The 24728-nt window shown below is 43.6% G+C and overlaps 1 protein-coding gene across 6 annotated transcripts in view; it reads left to right on the top strand.

Moving 5' to 3' along the window:
* Positions 1-24276, top strand: part of RGS20 (regulator of G protein signaling 20) — a 48817-nt gene extending 24541 nt beyond the window's left edge. For 2 of the 6 annotated variants that reach the window (XM_083518073.1, XM_083518069.1), the window contains exons 3-6: positions 15715-15863; positions 20731-20808; positions 22682-22916; positions 23824-24276. In XM_083518073.1, the coding sequence (XP_083374199.1) occupies positions 15718-15863; positions 20731-20808; positions 22682-22916; positions 23824-24012 (648 nt within the window). In that variant the 5' untranslated portion in view covers positions 15715-15717 and the 3' untranslated portion in view covers positions 24013-24276. The other 4 variants (XM_083518074.1, XM_083518070.1, XM_083518072.1 and 1 more) reach the window with 4 other exon arrangements.
* The last annotated feature ends 452 nt before the right edge of the window (positions 24277-24728 follow it).

The raw sequence follows: 24728 nt of genomic DNA, 5'->3' as shown, positions 1-24728 counted from the left end.
TTGATGCTGGATTATCATGCTTTATATTAACATGGGTCTTGTTTAAACAAACACAGTTTATTCCAGTACCTGGCCCTCTTCCTTAAACTGAAAGAGGATCCTGACATATGTTTACTGCTTGCATGCCAAAACGGCTTCTTAGCAGTTTACAAGTATAAGATCAATTGTAAAATCCATGCATACGCAATTGAAATACACAGTTAAACAATTCCATCAACACATTAAAAACATCCATAACTAAAATAAACAGTAAAACATGCCAGTGTAAAGCACAATATTTAAACAGTTTAAAAACAATTAGATCAGAAAGTTCAAGTTCAGGGAATGCTGGCCTAAGCAGGTGTGTCCTCAAGAGCCTGTGGAATGCCAATACTGATGGGGCCTCTCATATTTTTGCAGGGAGTAGGTATGGTTAGGCTTGTACTGTTAAAGCCAAGCAACTTGGATCAAGCTAGCTGGGCATCTTGGTAATTTTTGTTTTGTATTTCTCTCTCTTTCCTTCCCTGCTCTGTCCATGTTTCCACCCCACTCCCTAGATTCTCCAATCCCTCTCTGTCCTCCTTCCCAGCTTCCCTCTCTTGTCCAGGCCACGCTTTCAACCTTTAGCCTACCACTCATGCCTTCCATCCCTGCCAGCTGCCCCTTTCTCTAACATCTCACCCTTCCGAACAGGGACTCTGCTCCGGAGGGAAGCGGCAGCTCTGGGTCCGCTCGACGCCTTACTAGGAGGCCTCTTGGCAGAGCTGGCCTTACGCAGCTGCAGCTCCTCGGAGCCCCTGAGATGCTCTAAATGTAAAGAAGCAGCATTCAGGACACACAAGACTTTCTCAAAACAGCACAGTGATGTGAGTACCACTTGCTTGAACAGGATCCCCCTGGGGGAAATAGGAGCAGCTCATCCACATCCCAATCCCCTCTTTTTAAGGAGGTTCTATGCAACACCCTTGTTTCTAAATAGGAAAGCTTACCCGTAAGAACATATGGAACGAAACACTCTGATTCATTAGCCTTCACCTTTGCTTGTCCTCAAACATATTTGCATTCAGAAGTATACAGCCCCAGAAGATGAAGGAGCTAATAGCTGGTTTTCGAAAACAGAAAAGCAATGGTGTTCAAGCCTGTCTAGAATTCACTCGCTGGCCTCAACTGGTTGCCGGCTGCATGGAGCTGGCTGCAACGATTGACTGTTAGTATCACACATAGTCTCAGAGCATAGGCTGCATGTTCACACATTGAGATATGGAAACAGATGATTATGTGCCTTTACATATAACCTTAAATGTGAACTGGGACTATGTATGTACATTTGTTTGAAAGATGTTCACACAATCCATTTGCTATAATTACTGAATAATAAACGAATAAACGGGGTGATCCAGAAGTGGGGCCTGCTTGCGTAGACTTAGAATCAAGGTTACAATTATGGTGTGAGGAAGCGTCAGGAGCCCAACATTTGCTGCAGCACCCCACTGAGGCAATACAGGAGCCAGGCTCAGCGAGCAGCTAAAGCCACTTTGCACATGACTCTTAAGTAAACCAGGTTCTGAGACTGAGCCCAGGCTCTATTATTATTATTATTATTATTATTATTATTATTATTATTATTATTATTTGTTAGTCTTTCTTTTTCTTCTGGCTTACGAAACGACCTACAAACAACAAAACGAACAGGAAAAAAAACCCAAACAGATAGACTGAAACCAAGAAAAGAAAGAAATACAGTATAAGCATCCCGCCCACTTCCAAAAGGCCACACAGATAGTTAAAGGCCAAAGGGCTGGTTATAGAGGAAAGTTTTTGCTTGGCTTTAACCCTTTCCACTACCACAAAGGGCCTCCCAATTATCCCCCGGTGTTTTGTATCAGGGGCTGTGTTCCTCAGAGGAAAGGGAAGAGGAAAGGCATGCTCAGAGGCACTTTTTGGTTTGTTGCAACTTCAGGGCATGGAGTAAAAGTGTATGGAGTGGAGCAGCAATGATATCATGGCACCCGGATCCGAAATGTGCTTGTAAATAAGTCCCGAGTCCCAGCAGCTGATTTAGGGAGGTGGGGGTCAGCTTTGAGACCTTCCAGAGCTGGAAGGGCAGCGCGGCTTCTGAGCTAGGCGTGAGACTAGGAAGCCGTAGGGACGAGAAGCTGGTGGCGGCGGTGCTTTTTTTCCTCCTCGGAATCTCGGGTTTCCGAGCCAATCCAAACAGGGTGCGAGCTGTCGTGGTCGCCGAGGCTGCCTTGATGAACGCGCTCGCCTCTGCCGGTAACCAGGGAGCCCTGATTCAAGGTCCCGAGAAGCAGGAGGAAGTGACGCCCAGGTTATTTATGCATCGAATCAATTTCAGTTTCGGGGAGAACAGCGCTGCTCTCTCGCCCTCTCCGAGCGCGAGCCAGGAAGCCCTGGAAAGAGAGGCAGGAAAGGCAGTGCCTGAAAGCAGCAGCCGACTCCTGGCAGAGCTGCATCACCTGATCGCTTCCATGCCAGCCTCTTCGCAAGGCGCTTTTGCTCGCCTCGCCTCCGCAAACAAATCTGGGGCAGGACTTTCCCTTGCGACCGCGCGTTTCCCTTACAGAGGCGCTTAAGGGTTCCGTTTAGCATTTAAGCCTACCTAGAGTGCTGTGGGGAGAGGGGTGGGTAGGCGAGGCTTTTTCTCCAGATCCAATTTATGCCGCGATTTCTTCCACATTGCATTTGATTTCTTCTGCTTAACAGAGAAAATAAGCCCTCATGAGGTTTAGTGAAAGGAGACGTCCCTGCCCGTATCCAAGGGGGTTCTTCCGTCCGTTTAGATCGTCTGATAAAGCGGTCAGGATGTCAGAGGGGAGCGGGTAGCTGTGATAGGCAAAATGAATGCCTCTGTCTTTTCATCTCTCCTGCACAAACACCTTGTTTACCCCTCCATTTCTCCTCCCCGAGGGAGATCCGAAGCAAAGCCGGAGCCTCCCTCTTCGCTACCCACCTCTCCTCCCTCCCTCCCTCCCTCCCTCCCATCTGTTTTCACAATGTGTTTGCTGCAGATGTTTGTGGCTCCAGATGTCCGTTGCCTGGGCTGGCATCCGCGCGGGCACGTGCCCGTGTGTGGTGTTTTCAACAGCCGGGGCGCTTCTCCGGGGGCGGGCAGAGGGGGGAGCCGGCGAGGGAGGCGGGAAAATGACGGCGCGCTGCAGAGAGCGCTTGGCCGGGAGCTGTCCAGGGTGCTGAATCGCGCCAGCGGAGGCGAGCAGGCGCTTGCTTGGCCGAGGAAGGTCTCTCTCTGGGGTCCCCGGGCTCCGTTTCCCGGCCTCTCCAGTCCGTGTCTTCCCCTCCACGTCCACCAGAAAGGCGCTGGGGTGGAGGATAGGCGGCCACCTGGACATTGTGGTGCCTGAGAAGAAAGGAAGTTGGGGACCGAGCCGGGGTGTGGACGCTCCAGCAGCCCGGGCTTCCTAGGCGAAGCAGAGAGACGCATGCGCATGGCGGGCGAGCTGCCGTCCCCGGCTGAAGAGCCCGCTGCGAACGGATGTGAGCAATGTAAAGATTTGCACCCGGCTCCGGAGATCGAAGGGGAAATTGTAAGTACCCGGCAGCCCCTCGGACTCTGCACCGAGACCGGACGGGGAGCTGCTCAGGCTCGCCTGGGCGGGCTCAGCTACCTCAGGCTCAGCTGCCTGAATGGTGTGTGTGTGTTTCTGGTGCACTGGTAGAAGCCCCCGGTAAGTAAAGCTTGCAGGGGCGACTTCCCTCGCCTACCACTTGGGCTGGTGTGGGCTTCCTGAGCTTTTCAGTCAGGCGCTCACAGGTGAGTCGCCCAGCCTCATGCCACAGGCGTTTGAGGTTCTTGGGACCTGGAGGCTCTGCCCGGAGGAAGATATCCGTTCTGGGAAGAGAGGGTGCCAGGGTGGAGTAATATTTCCGACGGGGTGTCCGTCCGGGAAGAGAAGCAGGCCAAGTAGAGTGTCTCCGGGGTTGGAGAGGGGGCTTCGTGTCGGCATCTCCTCCTGAGGGGTGGGGGGTAGGCTCAACTGGAAAGCAGCTGCGGGATGGGGAGCATTGCTGGGCATGGCCATTGGCAACAGGTGCTCTGTCATCCTTGGTGCTGAGGAACGGGGAAAGCGGTTTAGGAGTGAGCTCTACCATGAGAAAGGGTAGATGGAGAGGGATCCATATCCCTGGCCAGGTAGAAGGCAGTCTGGATCCCCGCTACGGGAGCTTGGCTGGTGGAGGCTCGGTGACCCCAGGGCGCTTGACTTGGCATTTCCCCCCCGACCACCAACCCAAGAGCCCTCCAAACACCAGGTACTCGACTGGATCCTGCCTGGGTCACCGAGGGGCTCTCCGTCCATCCAGCCCTGCAAGAGAGCCTGTCCTCAAGGCTAAAGGAGAAGCCGCCTGAGCGAGAGTCAGGTCTGCGGGCGATCCTCGTGAACGCGCAAAAGGGCTGGGAATAGAAGCGATTGGAAAAGTCTCCTGGTTACGTCCATGTATATTCACATATACTTAGCCGGGCGTGAAAGGTTGAGAAAGCAAATGTCTCTTTTTTCCTTTCCATCCTCCTTTCCTGCACAGCTGGTAGCAGTTCCGCCCTCGCGTGGAAACTGCCTCCTTCCCGGTTCCCGCCTTACCTGTCGGCTTCATTCCGGGAAGGCTTTCGGTCTAGATTGGTGCCGAGTCAATTTCATCCCGTTCGGCTTTGCTTTTTCGCTGAAGGGGGAATGGCAGGCTTGTTTTCGCCAGCACATGATCTTAACTGCCCCCTTTCTAAAGTTTAGGAGCAAAAGGACAAGCAGTAAGCGAACCCATAGCCAGATCTTTGCCCGCTTCTTCCGACAAAGTCCCTTGGAACCGAACGCCAGGGGGCGCCGTTTGAAAAGAGGCCTCAGGGACCCCTCCTTGCCTGTTAAAATTAGTTTATATGGAGTATTTTGGACTCAGAAACACGCAGCGCAAAAACCCCAAGCTAAGCAGAGTAATGCATATAAACAGGCTTACATACATCAATCACTGGGTGGATTCATAATTGCAGGAATAATTTCGTTTAACTGCACATCCCTATTTTCTAGGCTCTTAAATGATGAAGGGTAGTTTAGCTGTTGACATTCTCACATGACTAGTCCTATATGAACACCTTGTTTGCATATGAATCATGGCCATGAGGGGTATCTGCCTAAGTCTTTAAAGTGTACATCTAAAATGTAAAGCATAGGTTTGTAAATGTTATGCATCATACAAATACATTCATCATGGAAGCAAGACTGGCTGCAGATCTCGGTCAGGCTTATGCCCTCAGTGGCCAACTTGGGGTTGGCATGATCCTCAGTTGAGAACATTGACCTTAATGGGACTTACATATATTCAGCTAGCTCTGGATCACGCCTACAGTGTCAAAACCCAATCATTAGTTTCCATATTAGTAGATAATATCCAAAGTATGCAACACAGCATAAGCCAGAGTGAAATGCAAACCACTAACCATACAATACAATCTATGGCTGATACTATATATATCACGTACATATGCACATTTATATCCTACATTTTCTCCAAAGAGCTTAAGTTGCCACGCACACCTCCCCCTTTCCATTGCATCCTCAGAACAACCCTATGAGGAAGGTTAGCCTGAATGATAGTGAGTGGTCCAAGTGAGTTTTATGGCTGAGTGGGCATTTGAACCCTGGTCTCCTGGTCCTAGTCCAACACCAAGTGGCTCTGTGTTGTCTGTCTAGTTGTATGAATGCAATAGGCTTGGAGGTCAGAAGTTTTCTGACTATATACTGGTGCATACACAATCTGGGGTTTGGGCACAGCTCAACCAGTTGGCCAGTTATTGCAGTGGAACCTCGACAATTGAAAAGCTAGTAATATAACATAGCATGCCTTAAAGCTGCTCCATTCTTCTATTCCCACTCCAATACTTTGGAGGTGATGCTGTTTTTTATGATGTAAGTCATGAATTATACAGTGTCACGTTGCAGGGAAACTGGCCATTACCCCATAGCGAAAATAGTACCTAGTGGGTATTTTTAAAAAGTCAGTTCTGCAGCTAAATTGTTGATGTTCCAGCAGCTGAACTACAATACAGTATTTCATTCAAATACAATTATGAACGTGAGTTGCACCAAGAATATTACTGGTCCACTAATGATTTTCTTCATTTTGGAGTCTTGTATTAAAAAATAAATTGTAGAATAAACTTGCTCCTAAAGGGCTGTCACTACACGACACATCATCATAGTTCCAATACAAAAATAGGAATAACAGATGACCTTTTAATAACCTTGAGAGTTAAAATTTCCAAATAGCAGAAAAAAGATGATGAGCCTAAATGGTTTTAAAAGTTCTGAACAAGTCTTTTTATGAGGAATCTTGCCTACCTAATAGAAGGCTGGAGGATATTAGAAAGATGCAGTTTTTTTTTATAGTAATTGGAATCATTTTATATATTGCTGCAATATGTGCTACAACCACACATTGAAGTACTATTATACACTCTGTTGGAAATATTCAGACACAAACATTTTCCTAACATGGATTTTTCTGATATTTATTGAAAGTCCTTTTATGCCACCTCCTGGGGCAAATCCTAACCAAGGCAGATTAGAGCAAAATTAACTTCATATATATATATAGTAGGCTTCTTTAGCTTCATAATGACAGCAGGAGCATTATGCTTCCAAATCATTCACAGAAAAATGCACTTGCAATAGATTGCATCCAGTGTCAATGCTACTCAGGGCAGATCCACTTAAATTAATGGATATAACGCTTAAGGTATACTAATTTCGATGGGTCTATTCTGATTATAACACAGTGGAAGTAGAACATAGCCATCATGGTAGAAATGACAAGCAGGTGACTGAAGGGGAGGAGCAAGGCAGCTGAGAGTTGTGCATGGTGTGGGCACAGTGGTGGAGACAATTTGATGCTCCTGACCCTGCACCCACACCGAGCCCCCCTCCCCCGCCTTGTGCCAACCCCTCTCAGTAAGCGTCAGTGATGCACAGTGTTGGGAAGCTGAGATAGCAATGTCACACCATCTGTTAATGCATCATGATGAGCAGCCACTGATAACCTTATTCTCCATGAATTTGTCATCATTCATACACATTCACACACATACACACACTGATTTTAACCAAAGAAATAAACATGCTGAAATGAATAGGCTTAGAACCCAAACAAAGATGGCACTAAGAATATAAGAAGAGCTCTGCCGTATCAGGCCAAAGGTCCATCTAGTTCAGCAGGAACCCTGTTCTCACAAATCAGAAAATCCAGATTGGGGAAATGGTGCAGAAGAAAAGGGGTGAACCCGTATCTTGGATCCATGACCCAGATCCAAAGAACAATTACTCGGCTGCTGTTAATATCTTCCACCTCATGTCTAATGTGGTCCTAGCTAAAGTTTGGATTGTGCCACTGATTTTAATCTAAACTCATTTTAAAACACGGCATTACAAACACTAGCAGGATAATATTAGTGGAACTGTAGAGGTTGCTTTATTTTGTCATACTGTAACATACTGTTGAAAACAGATAAACAGAGATTATCTCACCTGGCCATCTTTCTTATTTTCTGTTTTATTATGACAGTAACTGGCTCTTTTAGATGTCTCAACTTTACAAAACACACTTCCTTCAGGCTTTCTCCTGAAGCTCCACTTGGCCAGCTTTGGGGACCCCACAAAAGCCTTCAAATGATCATTGGGGGCAGTCCATGGGTGGGGAACTGGCAGCCCACATGCAAGATACAGTCCAGTCTGTGGGACCTTTGGATCTGACCTAGGGCTTTCTCTCCTTGGCTCTGCCCCACGTGGCATTTAGGCTTAGGCAGTTGGCACCCTTCATGGCAGTTGGGACAAGAGCATATGTGGAGAGCCTATATGTGGCACTAACATCCTTTGCATAATTGCCAATCAGGTGTTGATGTCATAACAAATGCACATCAGCATCTCCTTTGTGTTTAGGGGAGTCACGCCTTGCCATTGGGCAAGCTAGATTGGACACAGGATACCTGGTCCCGCATGCAATTTAGGATTCACCTGTGGACTCATACCCAAGCATAGCAGTATGAGGATTTCAACAGAGGATTCCAACTCAAAAGGCAAATGAATATGAATCAATGATTGTGCACTCCATGATGAGTCACCCTGAGGCAAACCACCATGCTGACCAATACAGTGTCAGTTTCTATTTGATCAGAGTCAGATTTCAGCACTTAATACAATAAAATCTGAGTCATGGCTCATACACTGCCACATGATTTCAGCACCCACTATGAGCTGTCAGATTCCTTGGTGTGAATCACAACATACTACAGTGAAATTGGCTTTGTTGAGGCCATTCATAAGAAAGCCTGGGGAACAGAATGCTCATTGAATTAGACCTTGACAGGAGTCAGTTGAGAACATCGGCTTCAGCAGCTGTCTGCTCAGCTCCATTTTGTTAATTATCAAGTGGCTCATAGAATCACAAAATAAATGTATTCAGCAATATATATATATATATATATATATCATACCCACACATGCCCACACCCACCCACTCAAAGTGAGTTTAACTAAAGCAACACACTCAGATGTAACTATTTCAGTGACGGACAAACTAGCTAATGATTTTTCTGCATTTAGAGTTCCTTAAACACACACACACAGGTGCGTCAAGCTGCTGCCATGTTTGGGTGTGATTCAATCAACTATGAGCAAATTCAGGTTGCACAATTAAACCTGATTTGCTGCTCTTGCACAACAAGCCCACTTCCCCTTCAGCACTGGATTTTTTGTGCTGTAAGGAAAGTGATGGAGAAAATACAGTGGAAAGTGTATAACACTTGCTTGAAGCAATGCCATTTAACCTCCCTGCAAGCAAAAAAGAATTAATGCTCAATAAATAGCTACGGGTTTGAAGCCTGCACCCCAGACCACTGAGGATAATCTTGGCCAATGTCATCTAACATCCCTGCAAACTTTGTGCAAACAAATCAACATAAATGTTCAATAAACAGGTCATCTAGAAGTACCCTATGTACCTAAGGACTTCATTTTAATTTTACATTCTGACCTTCAAATAGTAAAAATATAAATATATGTATAGTTCCAATACAGTTGAGAACTTGAAGGTTTGGAGTTAGTATCTACATTAGCCAGTTTCCCAAAGCAGCCTACATCTGAACACATAATTGTCCCCATTTAAACCCTCTTCATGCTGTCAGATTGCTGTCAAATAGATCGTGGATAAATCGAATGCAAGCTTGAGCTTATTAGTGAATAGGGCAGTGTACCTCTTGTTGTGACTGTGTGGGTGGGTGTTGCAGTTCTGACTAGCATTGCCTTTGAAATGTAAAGCAATGCTTATAATGCCTGCAGAAGAACAAAGCTTTTCAGAGCTAAAAACATCATACTTGGGCGTAGGCAACCTAGTTTCTGGTATTCTATAACTTTTTAATATGAGGCTTCCATATTTGTACTGAACTGAAGATTTCTCTTCCACCATGAATCACAGTTTCCAACTGCTTGGTCTGTGGTACCCAGTCTTGCACAAAATTCCTTGATAGGGAATAGACTGACCACAGTCATATATGTTCTGGCAGTCTCCTGACAGCGCTGATGTGTGCAATTACCTTCAAGGATTATTCAGAAGCTGCAATTTGCACAGAATACAACAGTGAGGATTTTAGTGGGGACCAGTCATTTATCTCCCATTTTGCCAAGTTGAAAGAACTTCCTGAGCCTCCTGTGCACTTCCAAGCCTAATTCAGAATGCTAATAATACTTATCTTTAAGACCCTATATCAAGGGTGTGAACTTGTGGCCCTCCCACCATCCCTGCCCATTGGCCTTGCTGGCTGAGGCTGATGGAGTCTGACAATATCTAGAGGTCCACAGCTTCTCCCTCACTATCTAAATCTCTTGGGATACAGGTACCCTTAAGAAGAAGCATCTCCCATGTCAACCTGCCAGTGGCCTTAGGTTGTCAGGCCCTTTTCTGACCACCACAGCTGAGCCTTTCTAGCTGTGACTCTTTGATTGGGCAACACTTACCAAGAAGGTTTGCCTGTTGCTTTCATTGTGGATGGGGAACCTGTGGCTCTCTGAATATTGTTGTACTATGATTCTTATTACCCCTGACCATTGCCATGTGAGCTGGAGCTGATGGGAATTGGGGTCCGACAAGAACTGAAGGAAGACATGTTATCCCCACCCCCATTTTATACCAGCAAACACCTTTTTAACGTTCACCCAGGCTATTAAAGCTTGTTCTTTTAGCTGCTGCTTTATTAATTATGTGTATTGTTTTAGTTCACTATATTTTTACTTTTTAAATAAAAAAACTCTGCCTTGGGATAAATTTTGATGAAGAGTGGTAAAAAGTAAATGACATACATAGATAAAAATGAATAAATAGTGTTCCTTTGTGCATCGTGCAGTCAGCTTCCTTGTATCTGGACAGTAGGAGCAGCTGCAGAAGGGAGCCTCAGTCTTGGTAATTTCATTCACTGGTAATACCAGTGTCTTAACTTGGCTACTGTAATCTATGCTCTGGTCAGCGGCATTGTGTGAGCAGAATGGGAGGCAGGAGGTGGGGGCTGCCAAATTTTCGCCTTGCACAGGGTGCCACTGAGGACCTTCAAAGTCTGCCTCAACCTTATGGATTCAGAGGAAGCAAATGATCTTAATCTAGCAAATTCATCATCAAATTGACCAGCAAGGACCCAAGGCAAGTTACAGAAATTTGAAATTTAAAACTAAAAGCAGTTAAAGCATTTTAGAATCACAGGAATAAGGTGGACCCCAAAAACCCACAACTCAGGTGTTCTTCGGCATTCACTAAAAGCTGTGCAGTATCATGAAGAAGCAGGCACTCCTCTGTGGGGAGGGAAATGCACAACCTAGGGGCTGTCCCAGAGAATATCCTCTCCCAGGCCACCCCCACTTCCAAACCTCTGAGGGAGATGGAACTTCCAAGAGCCCCCCCCCCCCCGCTGATCTTAACATCTGGCAGGGTCTGGAGGGAAGGAGGCAGTCTTTCGGATATTTGGGACTTTGAACACTAAGGTGATCACCTTGAATTCGGCCCAGAAATGAACTGGCAGCCAGTGCAGCTAATTAAGCACATCCTTTCTTTTAATTAACAAGTAGTCACAAGTGCTGGCAATTAAATTAGACCAATTTTTCCAGTGTAAGCATCTGCCTTTGTGATTTGCTGATTTGGCTTTAGGGAATAAAAGGAAACATGATGGTTGTGAGTGTAATAAACAAGAGCTTCAGAGACAAAGAAGCGCTCCTAACTTCTCAGCGAGTTAACCATTTGTTAATACACACATTATCATAGGTTCTTCTACTTTTCAAATGGTCTGACATCTTGATCAAGCAAGGGAGGCAAAGCTAATGAGGTAAAGTGATCTCTGCAAAATTCTGCTTCTAACAGGATGCCTTGCCTGTGGAGAGATTGGCAAGCTGCACAATGTGACCAACCCCAAATCTCTCTGCTGAGCTATGCTTCTTCTGGCTTTGCTTTTGTTTTCTCCTTCGTTTCCACTCATTTGCCCATCTCTGCCAACCTGTATACTTCTGTCTTCTTTTCTGTACATTTGCTTGAAGGTAAGCTAGGGAGCAACCGGGGCCCAGAAAGACAACGAGGGATGTGTTCTCATTCAAAGGGGATGCAGGAGTCAATATCCACTAATATATGGATTCAGGACAAGATTCTAGTGTCTCAAACCAGCATCTACCTGAAATGAAGTGTGCAACAGAAAAGTGTATCTTTGGCAGGGGTGAGGAATCTGTGGCCCTCCAGACATAGTTGGACTCCAGCTCCTGTGGACAATGGTCAGGGATGATGGGGATTGTAGTACAACATTTGGAAGCCATCTGGAGTGGCTGGGGTAACCCAGCGAAATGGGCGGGGTATAAATATTTGTTTGTTTGTTTATTACACCAGAGGTTCCCCATCCCTGATTTATGGCTAGTTAAATGTGATTATGCTTTGGATATGTGTTCTAGCTTGCCATTTGAAAGTTAGTTTTATTGCATAATACATGGAATAGTGAATATAACTCTGTTTGATGTAAGTTGTTTATTTTAAAGTCCTAGTTTTTTTATGACTTAGCTGCTGGCATATTTGTCAAGCAAAGCAGGGTCCAGTATGGTTTTTGTTGAACTGTATATTTTGTTCTTTCTACAGCTTGTAAACTGCCTTGTGTATAACAATACAATGGTGCCTCACAAGACGAAAAGAATCCGTTCTGTGATTCTCTTTGTCTAGCGGTTTTTTTGTCTTGCGAAGCAAGCCCATTGATGGATTAGCGGATTAGCGCTATTAGCGGCTTTTAGCTGCTTTTAGCGGCTTATTTGCTGATCGGATCAGCTGATAAGCGGCTTAGCAGCTTAGAAAAAGGGGGGGAAAGGGGGGAAAAACCCACAGGAACTCGCAAGGCATTGTCGTCTTGCGAAGCAAGCCCATAGGAAATTCGTTTTGCGAAGCACCTCCAAAACGGGAAACCCTTTCGTCTAGCGGGTTTTCCGTCTTGCGAGGCATTCGTCTTGCGGGGCACCACTGTATAGAAAGGCAGTATACAAACTAAAAGTGAAATGAAAATGAAATTTCATAAGCAATGGTCTTCTGCTGTGCAGGCTGATCATGAGTTGCAACTACTGAATTTCCCCTTGCAGTACAGTTATTTAAAGTGTGCCTTTGTCAGATATAGAAAGGAAACCTCAGCCTGAACCACAGCAACAATAGCAAGGAAGGTATGCAAACTTCATTTATTTAGGACACAAAAGAGGCACATGACCTGAACAGTATTTCCCCCTACATTTCCTCCAAAAACCTGTGCTCCCTGAATATGTATGCAAGACCAGTTCCTGCTTAATTTAGGAACAAAAGTAAGCAGGAATAAAGCCACATCGAACAATATACCATCTGCTTTATTATAGCTCTCGTTTGCTGTGAGAGCCAAAGTACAATTGAAAATAAAGGCCAGGCCAATCATCTTGTCAGTCTTGAACACACACAGCCCTTTTCAGCTTCAGCAGGCTCTGCGTATGCACCATTCACAGAACCCTCTCTCCACAAAGGGGCTCACATGGAACAAGGAGAGAACCAACAGAGAAATGTGGGCCTTTGTTTGAGATCAAATTGATTTTCTTCTCTTTCCCTTTTTGACATTTCAGGTGATTTTTCCCACAATTAACACCTGATCGGACAGTGGTCTATAAAAATTCTTTTGCAAGGCGGGCAACAAATCTCTAACAGAATCCTCACTGTTTTCATTTCACAGGGCTGTTTGCTAAGCTCATTTATTTAATCATAGAAGCAGGTTGAGAGACAGTGACAGGCCCAAGGTCTTCCAGGAGCTTGCTGGTTGACTGAACAGAGATTTGAACCTGGGTCTCCCCAGTCCAAGTCCAACTCACTGTCAGCTACACTTCAGTGGTCCAATTACACTGATACACCTATAGTAAGTGTGCAGGGTCCTGTGTTGCTGCATAAGAATAGACAGGTTTGTTATTAAGTGCTATTCTCCTCTTTGTTCACTTTCGTATGGCATCTTCTGATGTATAGATCACTTCTTATAAGCATATCCAGCAGGGGAATCCTGTTAAATGTGTTGTAGTGATAATTCTTGCAGTGGCTTAAAGACTAAACAAATTCATTGTGGCGTAAACTTTTGTGAATTATACTCCGCTTCACTATTTGCATGAAGTGTCATCCCAAATCAGCAAGCAGAGGTACATGCGGGTTGGCAGTGGGAAGGGGAGAATGCAGGAGAGTGAGGTCAGAGGGTGAGAATGACTACCTAAACCCAAAATAATCCCTGTGACCATTTGAAAACGCTGTATGTGTGATAAACATGGGATGTTTAACAAGGATGGGAAAACTTTTTGCCAACATTTTGGGGGCACGTGCAAGTGGCAGACAAGGCCAGAAGCAAAAGTAGGCAGAGCAACGAATGCAAAGTTTACCTTTTTACAGCAGGCTAGTTTCTATACATGGTCACCCACACTTCTTTGCCCTTCAACCAGGGAACCAAGAGTTGTAATCAGAGTTCAAGGACGCATTTTAGCCAGGCAAAAGCACTGGTTCAGTGCTCTTCTGTGTAGACATGTTTAGGATTATGCTATATTCTCATGTGCTGCTTTAGATAAAAGCATAGGGATAGTGACTGTGTTGAATACCAAAGACCCCAGATTCAATCTCTAGTATCTCCCCTTGAAAGAATTAGGTAGCTGCCAATGGGAAACACCTCCGGCTGAGACTCTGGAGAGCTACTGCTAGTCATAATGGGCAATGCTGGCTAGATAAGACGTGGCAGCCTGAGATGAGGAGGCAACTGTTGTTGCTTCTGCCTCAAGCTCTCTAAAACAAGAAGCATTCTTGCTGTGACCTTTTCTCTGTTGCTCAGCTCAACTTTTGGGGCAGTAGAGGCAGGATGAAGACATTCAGAAAGGTGTCTGAGCCCCCTGAGAAGGGCAGCCTGGGCAGTGTTGCAATGAGGTCATTTTAGACTTAAATGGTCAACATTTCAATCAGGGGTCGGCAAACTACAGCCCGGCGGGCCAGATGGTGCCCACCAGGCTCATAAATCTGGCCCGTGGACCCTGCTGCCCACTTGGTCAGTCCCTGTGCTGAGCTAAACCGGCGTGGCATGGTGGTTCCTTGAAAAGAAGTCGCAGACGCCTCACCACCTGGGGACTGACTTCTGCAATGCTGGCACGGCTCTGGATTGGCTGCAGGAAGTTCCTGCAGCCAATCCGAAGGCTCGCCGCCCAAACGCTGAGGTAAACACGGCGAGGCCATGGACCGAGAGGCTGGCAGGTGGGCCTGTGGTCTGCGCTGCACCATGGGCATTGTGTCGGGCGCGTTGTGGGGCTTCAGCTGCACCTTGGCACACCCGCTTGCCCCATGCCTGGTGCCCAGCTCGGTGCTGCTGCTGGTGGCACACTCAGCGGCCGCGCTGGAACAGCTGGTGCCTGGTGCTCCTGAGGCACGGCCTGCCCACCAACCTGGCCTCATATGATGGGCTGCAGCACGTGGTTCACGCCGCCTGGGAGCTCCATGGGGACAGGCCGATGGAGTGGCTGCTGCTCATCAACAATGCCGGTGAGCGAGTGGCACCAAGACGCGCTCCTGAGTGCATACAGAGTGCGTTCCTTCTCTAGGTCCAGAGGCAGCTGTGGGACTGGCCTGCAGGGTATTTATTTTTTTCAAAATATAGTCAGGCCCCCCACAAGGTCTGAGGGACAGTGGACCGGCCCCCTGATGAAAAAGTTTGCTGACCCCAATTAAGATAGTAATGTGTATTACCTGCGTCTGCAACAGGGCGAACTAGAAAACCAAATTTTGAAAGATGGCAAACCAGCCCTGTTGCTCTTGTGGTGGGATGGGGGTCCCTCCTGCTCATTTTGCTGAGTGGGGCCTTGGGAATCTTCCCCACTTCCCCTGCTCTCTCAGAAACTCTGTTGCATTGTGCTATGGATGAAACAAAGACCGCAAAACACTTGGCAAATTAAAAATCAATGACAAACAGTCACGGTGGGTTTAAAGACATTACCGGCCCAGAATTCCTCATCTGATTAGGACCATGAATTAAGGAAGCAGTTTCTTCTGACTGCTCCACAGGCCACTTCACCTATTAGAAACAATTAGGAAAGCCACTGGGTGCCAAGACTATGAGTGAAGCAGTAAACCTGATGCCTGGGCTTTTTCCACAGAGTCTAACCTTCTTCCTGTTTTTTCCTCATGCAGCCCATGGGATCCGAGCGGATGGAGATGCGCAAAAGGCAAGCATCTGTGACCCAGGAGACACCGAGCTCTGTACAGCCACAGCCAGGGATTGAAAACCGTGGGTCCAACGCCTGCTGCTTCTGTTGGTGCTGTTGTTGCAGCTGCTCCTGGTATGCCTTTAAACCATATTCAAACCTCTTGGGGGAAGAAGGGGAAAAGATGACACCATGTATGCCCTTGAGGAATCAGATGAGTTTTACAAGGGGTGGAGGAAAGGCGATGCAGCTGTTGCCTACTTTTCCATAGATGAAAACACCAAACAACATTTCTTCCAGTTCTTTAAATCTTCTGGAAATACATAAAGATGCAAGCAGAGCTGGAGCCATTCAGACCTTATGTGTTTCTCAGCTGCAGGTCAATGCAGGAACGTGTTTAGCCTGAATAGCTCAGTTGGTTAAAGTGTGGTGCTGGTAACGCCGAGGTTGCAGGTTCGATTCCCGTATGGGACAGCTGCATATTCCTGCATTGCAGGGGGTTGAACTAAATTATCCTCAGGGTCCCTTCCAACTCTTATGATTCTAGAACAGCTGAGTCAGATGCTTTGGGCTCCAATACCCATCACTCCTTACCATTGACCACACTGGCTGAGGCTGATGTAAGTTGAAATCTATCGATATCGGCCAGGGACCAGTTTGGGAAAGGATAGTCTAGGAAGGGGTGCAGCTTATCAGCAGAACAAATGCTTCACATATATTAAGTCCCAGGTATCTCCAGAAAATCTCACCTAGCAGGGCTAGATGGATCAATGGCTAGTGGGGGACAGCTCTTCATAATAATCAGCAATGTGTGGATTCCATTATTTAAGGAAGGAAGCATTTCAGAGGGCCATACCCAGAGGCTCTAACTTCAATGGACCACATACTTCTAAAAGTACTATGAAACAGCTATTGCTGAAAGAAACAGAAGAGTGGATACCTAGTCACCATTCCAGAGAAGCCAAGAGAAGGCTGATAATTTGAAGATGTGCAGGGCTTTTCTTCAGCTGGAACTCACTGGAACTCGGTTCCCGCACCTCTCAGGTGGGCACCATTGCCATTACAAGAGAACAAGGGAAGCGTTCAGGGCGAGTTCCAGCACCTCTTTTTCTAGAAAAATAGCACTGAGGATATGACCTCACTCTACAGCTAGTTTAGCTATCCTGTGTGCTATCTACTAAACCTAGACACTGCAACAAAGAGAAAAGGAACAAAGTAGCACGTATAATTTTCAAAAGGAAAGCTTCTGAACAGCATATTCTTAGCAGGGATCTTTAAAATGCATAAGCTGACACATCTGGGACTTATCCTCACAGGATTCAGCACGGAACATAATGATTTTCTCCAGAGCACTTGGTCTATATAATCCAGTTCCCCATTGCAATCAATCAGGGCAGCACAGAATCAGCAAACTGGTGTATAGGGATCACTTCAGAATCATCTTATTGAGTTCTCATTTTAAAAGTTTTAGTTGCTGCTTTCAGTAAGTAGCCTGTAGCCTATAACCCAAGGTCATGCCCACGTTAAGGATTTTTATTTGAGAAACAGATGGACAGCTAGAACTGAACGGTGTACTTTGCCCCTCTCCTGGCTAGTTTTTGTGCATGGGTGCACTCTACAACATGTCATTAATGCAATAATAGTGTATATGTGGTGGATTTCTACCAGATCAATCCACACGTCATTTCCCTTTATTCATTGTTCTGCTATGCTTCCCCAGTTGCATTATTGACATCTAGAGGGACACTCCTGCACTATGGCGCAACAAAAGCAGGGCATAAAATAAGCCAGAACATTTGTTGTATAAAAAACTATAGGTTTTCAGCGGGAAGCTATGGAACATTCACCAATTGCAAATAAAGTAGTACATCTGCCCCAGAACTTCTGCAGGTACAAACAGGATCACTTATTATTCATTCATTTATTTATTTGTTAAATTTATATACTGCCCTTTTCCAAAGATCACAGGGCAGTTCACAACATAAAAATACAAAATGAGAACACAAAATACATAACAAAACAAAAACAGACCAATAACCTCCCCTCCCACAAACTCATTTAGAAAGATATTAGAATGTTTAATCAGCCCAAGGCCTGGTGGTAGAGAAACAACAATTATGTATGTACAGTCAAACCTCGATTGTCAAACGTAATCTGTTCCAGAAGCCTGTTCAGCTTCTGTAATGTTCGACAACCAAGGAACAGCTTCCAATTTGTTACAGAAGCTTCCTGCACTCAAGCAGAAGCCACATCGGATGTTCAGCTTCCGAAAAGCGTTTGAAAACCGGAGCATTTACTTCCATGTTTTCAGAGTTCGGTAGCCAAAACGTTCCAAAACGGGGGCATTTGGGATCCAAGGTTATATAACTGTATATATAACTACCCTGATCCCATCACAAACACAAATCATGAATGCATAATAAAAAGGATGACCATACACTACCACACTTCTGTCAGTATAACATCAAGTATCTCTCAATCAAAATGTTTATTTTAATGAACTGAATAGGGTGAAAGATTATGAGTCATGGGTGTGTGGAGAATGTGCTTAGCTTAGCTTAGCTTAGTTTAAGGTAAAGTTAAAGGGAACTCTGACCGTTAGGTCCAGTCGTGGACGACTCTGGGGTTGCGGCGCTCATCTCACTTTAGTTGCTGCTTTGTTAATAGCATTTTATAGATTACATTATTGATGATCTGTTAATAGAACATCACAAATACAGCATAAATATAAAATAATTATGTTATTGCTATTTGTTGTTTACAAGCTGCTTTGGGTTCATTTGAAGGAAAAGCAGTATTCAAATACAATCAATCTGGAAAGTTACTCCTTTTGTCCTGACGACAAAACATACATATCAAATACTCTTTCAAGCATGCATAAAGGGGTCATCCATATTGGGTGGGATTGCTACAGAAACATGAAACTAGCTTGGACAGATGCAGGTGAGAAATGGCTGCTTACCCTTTTCGAGGGATGGGCAGCGGTTGCTGCACATCATCTCAGATTCCCAGGGAGCAACGCTGGGGCAAGCAGTGAAAAATCCCTGGGCTGGCCACTCTGATTGGCGGGCTTTCCCACCACCCAGTTGTTTGAACCCTGGCCAATTTGGCCAGGGTAAGTAGAGGGGCTTGAGAGCAGACCAGACCAGGCTTCACTCCAGTCCACCCTTGGCCGATAAAAGCTGGCTGCACCCGACCCCCTGGGAAATAGTCGCTCACTTCAAGAACTTACTGCTGAAAATATTTTCTAGTGTAACCACTTCTGCAATATTAGAGTATCACCTTTCAAATATTGTTACTGAGCATAGCTGGCAACAGGATTTCTTCATGTGCAGTTATTTCAACTATTACAGAAGGAAATAAAAGCACAATAGGTTTTTGCACGACAGGCATACGTTTGTCTTTAGCTTGGATATAAAGTTCACAGTCATTTTATGCCATTTTCTTTTTAATCCCATTGAAAAATATATAATGAAAGTAAAAAAAAAAGTTGCTCTGTTGGAGGTTTTAAATTAATTTATATTCATGACTCTTAAAAATATTACTTGCACTTAATAGCATCCTGCCCAAGTAAAAAACCTCGTTCTACCATCAAAATTATATACTTCTTCAAAATTACTGTTTTCAAGTCAGGAGAAATGTGAAAAACGGCGATTCAAAGCTCTATTTATAATCCTTGTTTATAGAAAGGATTTCCTCAAATAACCTGAATGGGCTGCAAAGAAAAAGAAAAATATGAATAGGAACAGAAATAGTACCCCAAGTTACAAAATCTCCAATACTGAAAGCTCTTGTGGGGTTGGAATTAACCATTTTAGAGAAACTGAGGAGAAAGAACAGTCACCAGATGGGCTTTTGTTGGCTGAAGTCATAACTTATGCTCCATCTTTTCATCAGCAATTCAGGATCAATTATACTTTTAGCCAAGCAATTATGGTGAATGGTCTGTCTTAGGTGGCTTAAAATTAAAAGGCCACAGCTGTCTTTTTGAGAAGCATGAGAAATACAAAAAATAAAGCAGAGAAGGAACATAGTCTCCTACACTGTTTTGCATAGAATTTATTTTTGTCCAGATAAGCTTTGTTAGTGGTGGTACTGATAGTCTTGCTGAACAATTTTCTTTCATTTATATCCCACCCTTCAGTATTTCCATTCCCAGGATGTCTTTTATATGTAATGTTTAGACAAACAATGTAACAATGCAATTAAATGCAATCAAACAAAAGGCAGCAGGGCAGCCAATGGTTCACCATTCAGCAGATTATTATTTTTTAAAAAAGGAGTATATGCAATAACACTTGCAATGTAGTAAGTACTAAGGAGATAATGGGGTTATATAAAATATGGGTTATTGAAAAAGATGCAGTAGAAAAGGTTAATAATAGGACCCACAGAGGGGAAGGTGGGAAGTCCAGAGATTCAGAAGAATCTTTAAATGTGGATGTATATGGCTGTATTGTTATAATTTTATACTTGTAAAATCAAATAAAAATTATATATATATATATATATCAGGATAAAGTTGGGTTTTTGTTCTGCTTTTAAAATCACAAGAAAGAAGACACAAAGCAGGAAGCAATTCTGCTGTGAAATGTCCTATTCAATTTACCCAATTCAAGAGAAATATTTTGGTGTAGGAGTGCATTGTTCTTATACAGTGGTACCATGGTTTGCATACATCTTGGTTTGCATACGTTTTGTATTACAAACACATCAAACCCAGAAGTGTGTGTCCCAGTTTGCAACCTTTTTTTGGATTACAACCCTTTTTGGGGGGGGGGGGATTATGAACAAAAAAAATTTGGAGGCCCCATTGGGTTACAACCTGTTTTGGTTTACAAACGGACCTCCGGAACGGATTATGGTTGTAAACCAAAGTACCACTGTACTGGGACGAACTTCTTTGAACATATGATCAGGTTTGAAAACTAGAGGAACAAATTCAAAGCTTCAGCAAACTTCTTTATTTCAACTTGATTAAACTATGCTTGTTGCCTTGCAGTCTTACTGTTAGGAATCAAGATGAAAGAGCAGCATCACATGAACTCAGAACAGAAGCTATTCCAAACTGTGAAGAAAGGTAAGAACTAGCTGGGTAACAAATCAACACAGAAGACTAATTTTTGTTTCTACACTTGTGTCGATCCATCTAGGCTGCATAAACAACATGCATTTAAAGCATGTGCATGCACACACACAAAACAATCCTGGGAACTGCAGTTTCTTAAGGGTGCTGGGAAGCTCTGTAAGGGATAAACTACAGTTCCCAGGATTCTTGGGGTGGTGGTGATGGAAATGCCTGATATGTATGCAGCCTTAGACTCCTACAACTGGAGGTGGCTGCCACACTCATAGCTACTTGCATAGAACACATGTCCATGCAACTCTGATGATCATTTGCCTAGTTGCAGAAACAGGGAAGGCTAATACTAGCATCTTTTTTTAAAAAATCTTCCCCTTTATTTTTCCATAAAATTTTAAGAGAAGTCAGTCGCCATTGTCATATTTCCTAACAATTTAAAACATGGCAGATATATGCCCTGGAAATACATGACAGGTTATAGGGATGTGCACAAGTCGCAATGTATGCCTTATATCTGCAGTTTTAGGAAACCTTATCTGTTTGCAAGTAACTCTGTAATTTGAATTCTGAGCTGCTCTGTTGAAAACAAAGTTCTGAGTTGTATCCAATGTCAGTCATACTCCAAGTAAACTCTCTGAAATTAATGGAAATGTCTAACTTATGGCCATTCTTTTCAATTATTTTCAATCAAAAACAGAGCCTACTGTAAACAAAATTTATTTGGAGACATCCCATTGTGTTTCCCTATTTATTATAATAGGTAGAATAAAAATGATAACTTTTCCATGTTTTGACCAAAGTGGATAAACTTTTTCAGGCACAGGAGCCTTACCAGAGTAGTTCAAACCCACCAATTTGCAGATAAAGTCCAGGAGATTTGTATGGGGGAAGTAAAAAGGATAAATTTTCCTCCATAATCCCTTATGTGGAGAACAGGGGCTCGTCTATTACTTTACCTTAATTAAGTGGTGGCTGAATGGTTTGTCTTCCTATTAGTACATCTTTTAACACTTTGCAGCTTCACTCCAGCTTCTTTCTGGATGTTATTTGTGTTCTCCAATAGGCTTTAAAAGCTTTTATAGGTCTCCAATAGGCAAAGAGCTCTCGGTTGTCATTTATGTTGTTTAAGCAGAACAACTTAAGTGTTTTTAAAAACTTAAAATAATGCTTATTCCTTAAAAATGTATTGAAACAGAAAAAAGACTGTTTTAACAGAAAACAATCCAGAGCTCCTCAGTGATCTTCAGGCAGCATTTTGGATAGCCACACTTCTTGAAAAGCCCCTGGACATAGAGAAACATAGATATTATAGACGACCACGTAAGAGATGTTATATAGGGACTCATAAAAGCCGTATCTTGTACAGAGTTATATGAGATTTTGTGGGCACTCTGATCTGCTCATGAGGGATTATTGACATTTAACTCAGGGCGAGGAAAGACCCTCCCAAATCACCCCAATTTGCCTCATTATTCAGCCCACACACAAGAGGTGAGGCACACCTGTAGCAGTCTATGGCATTGTTCTGCCCAGTAATTAACACTGCTGTTGGCATGCATAAGATGTATTTAGCAAGTCATCTACTCAAATAGTAACTTGCCACACGGTATATTTTTAATTGGCAAGTCAGTCGTCTGCATCTTTAGCCGAGTGGTGAAATTGTTGTTCCTCCACTTTCTTGGATTTTCAGTTAGCTCTAGGGCAACAGCAATATTTTCTCCTCAGCACTTGGAAAAGTAAGGCTGGTATTGCAGCATGCCATAACATGCATTTAATCTCCCGATTTCTACAAAATTATCACCCACTAAAGTTCTCCTCTTGTACTGTTAACTTGGTAATGCCCAGTCTCTATTTTTCATTCATATTACAGCTCAACTCCAACTCTTGAAGAAGTGAGTGCCTGGAGCCAGTCCTTTGACAAATTGATGAGAACGCCAGCAGGTAGAAACGCTTTCAGGGAGTTCCTTCGGACGGAATTCAGCGAAGAAAATATGCTTTTCTGGTTGGCCTGCGAAGATCTAAAGCAGGAATCCAACAAGGCTATCATTCAAGAGAAAGCAAGACTAATATATGAAGATTATATTTCCATTCTTTCTCCCAAAGAGGTTTGTAACCCTTTTCACACTATTTTGTAGTATACCCAATTTCAAAAGGACTAAGCCAACAATCTAAAATGAAAGATCTAATTGATATTTCAAGATGTTTCCATTTAGGTATGTAGCTAGTTCAGTGTGTGTGGTTTTTTTTTTAAAAAAAAACTGGCTAGTTTTTTTTAAAAAAGCTGTTCTATTCTCATTTTATAACAAGTTTTTCAGTTTGCTGAAAATTTTGGGGGGCTCTTTCAGGGACAAAAGGTGGTCTTCTGAGATGAAAGGAACAAAATTATAGTGAGGGGTAAAGTGTGACATTTGAAGCTTTGTGAGTTGTAGGTCTAAAATCTTAAACTGCCAAGGAATATAATTAGTCTGGCATTCCAAAATTAGTTTGGCTGAAGCACTTTGAACATACGAGGGTGTCTGACTGTAGGTAGGAGACTCTTCTAGTCTCTGATAGGTGTCTATATATAGCCAATAGGTTATACTTAAACATCTGAAGGCAGTCCTGTTCAGGGAAGTTTTTAGTGTGATGTTGTATTGTGTTTTTACTATTTTTTGTTGGGAGCCACCCAGAGTGGCTGGGGCAAACCAGCATATAAATTATTATGGTGCAAGCCTATTTAAATCCATCCTGTCATTCTACACAAGTTAAATGTTTCTCCTTCATCTGCAAATAATTTTAGTGTGCTTATCATTAGGTCATTAGTGTACATCCTAATCATTAGGTCAATCTGCTGTGAGACAATAAAAACACAGCAGAAAAGGCCTATTTTTATCATTATTTTTACTTTCCTTAGTTCTGTAACAGAATGCCTACATAGGTTTCAGTTCCACTACGGTCACATTAACTCTTTTCCACAATTTTCAATAGAGAAGATTAACAACTGCTCTTAACAACTGTTTTCTTTATTTACAGGTCAGCCTGGATTCCAGAGTAAGGGAACTTATCAACCGGAATATGCTGGAACCATCGGAACATAGTTTTGATGAAGCACAACTTCAGATTTATATGTTAATGCTCAGAGACTCTTACCCTCGGTTTATGAACTCTGCCATATATAGGGACTTAGTTGAGTCTCTCTCTCAAAAATCTGCTGAATCGTAGAGTTTTAATATATTTCACACCCAGTCATCTAAATAAACAAGGGAAACTTGGGGCTACCATACTGTCCGTCAACATGGAAATTAGAATTATTGAGTTTATTACCCAAAAAATAACTCAAGACATATTGCATATATTAATACAATGTCAAAAAAGTGTTCTAAGATGGAAGGTTTCCAGAACCCCAAGCTATTTGCAGTTTTGGATAAGAGTTACAGTAAGCTATGATAATGGGATATGGAGATATTAAAAAAAAGTCTTCAAAAAGGAGCAGCATATATAAGATACAAAAGAAAACCTATTGGAAAGAAGCTTTAAAAATTTCTTACAACTAATTAGGAATAAAATAATAAATTTAATTATTTATTAATTAAATTTATTAGGAAGGAAGGAGGAGGAAGAGGAAGGAAGAGGAAGGAGGAAGAGTAGTTGTTGCGCCTTTCCCCAAGAATCATATCAAAGTGCTGCACCACTGGGATCAGGGAAATTGGTGTGTAGGTTCACCTTAATGCTATTCTTTCTCTGAACACTTTACAGAGATGAAAGCTGTGCACTCAAGGGATCATAAAGTACATGGTCTAATACTGAAATAACCATGAGATAAGTACTGCATGTTCAAATAAGCTTTCGGAAGTGTGTTTCTTCAATGGTCATATTCCCCATCGCTCTCACCCTCTCTTCACTGTCATGGAGTTCAGCCTTAAAACACATTCCTGGAA

This window comes from Podarcis liolepis, assembly GCF_965112155.1.
Source record: "Podarcis liolepis genome assembly, chromosome: 8".
NCBI classification, from domain to species: Eukaryota; Metazoa; Chordata; class Lepidosauria; order Squamata; family Lacertidae; genus Podarcis; species Podarcis liolepis.
The sequence above is the reverse complement of the archived record's forward strand: the minus strand, read 5'-3'. Positions and strand labels throughout refer to the sequence as shown.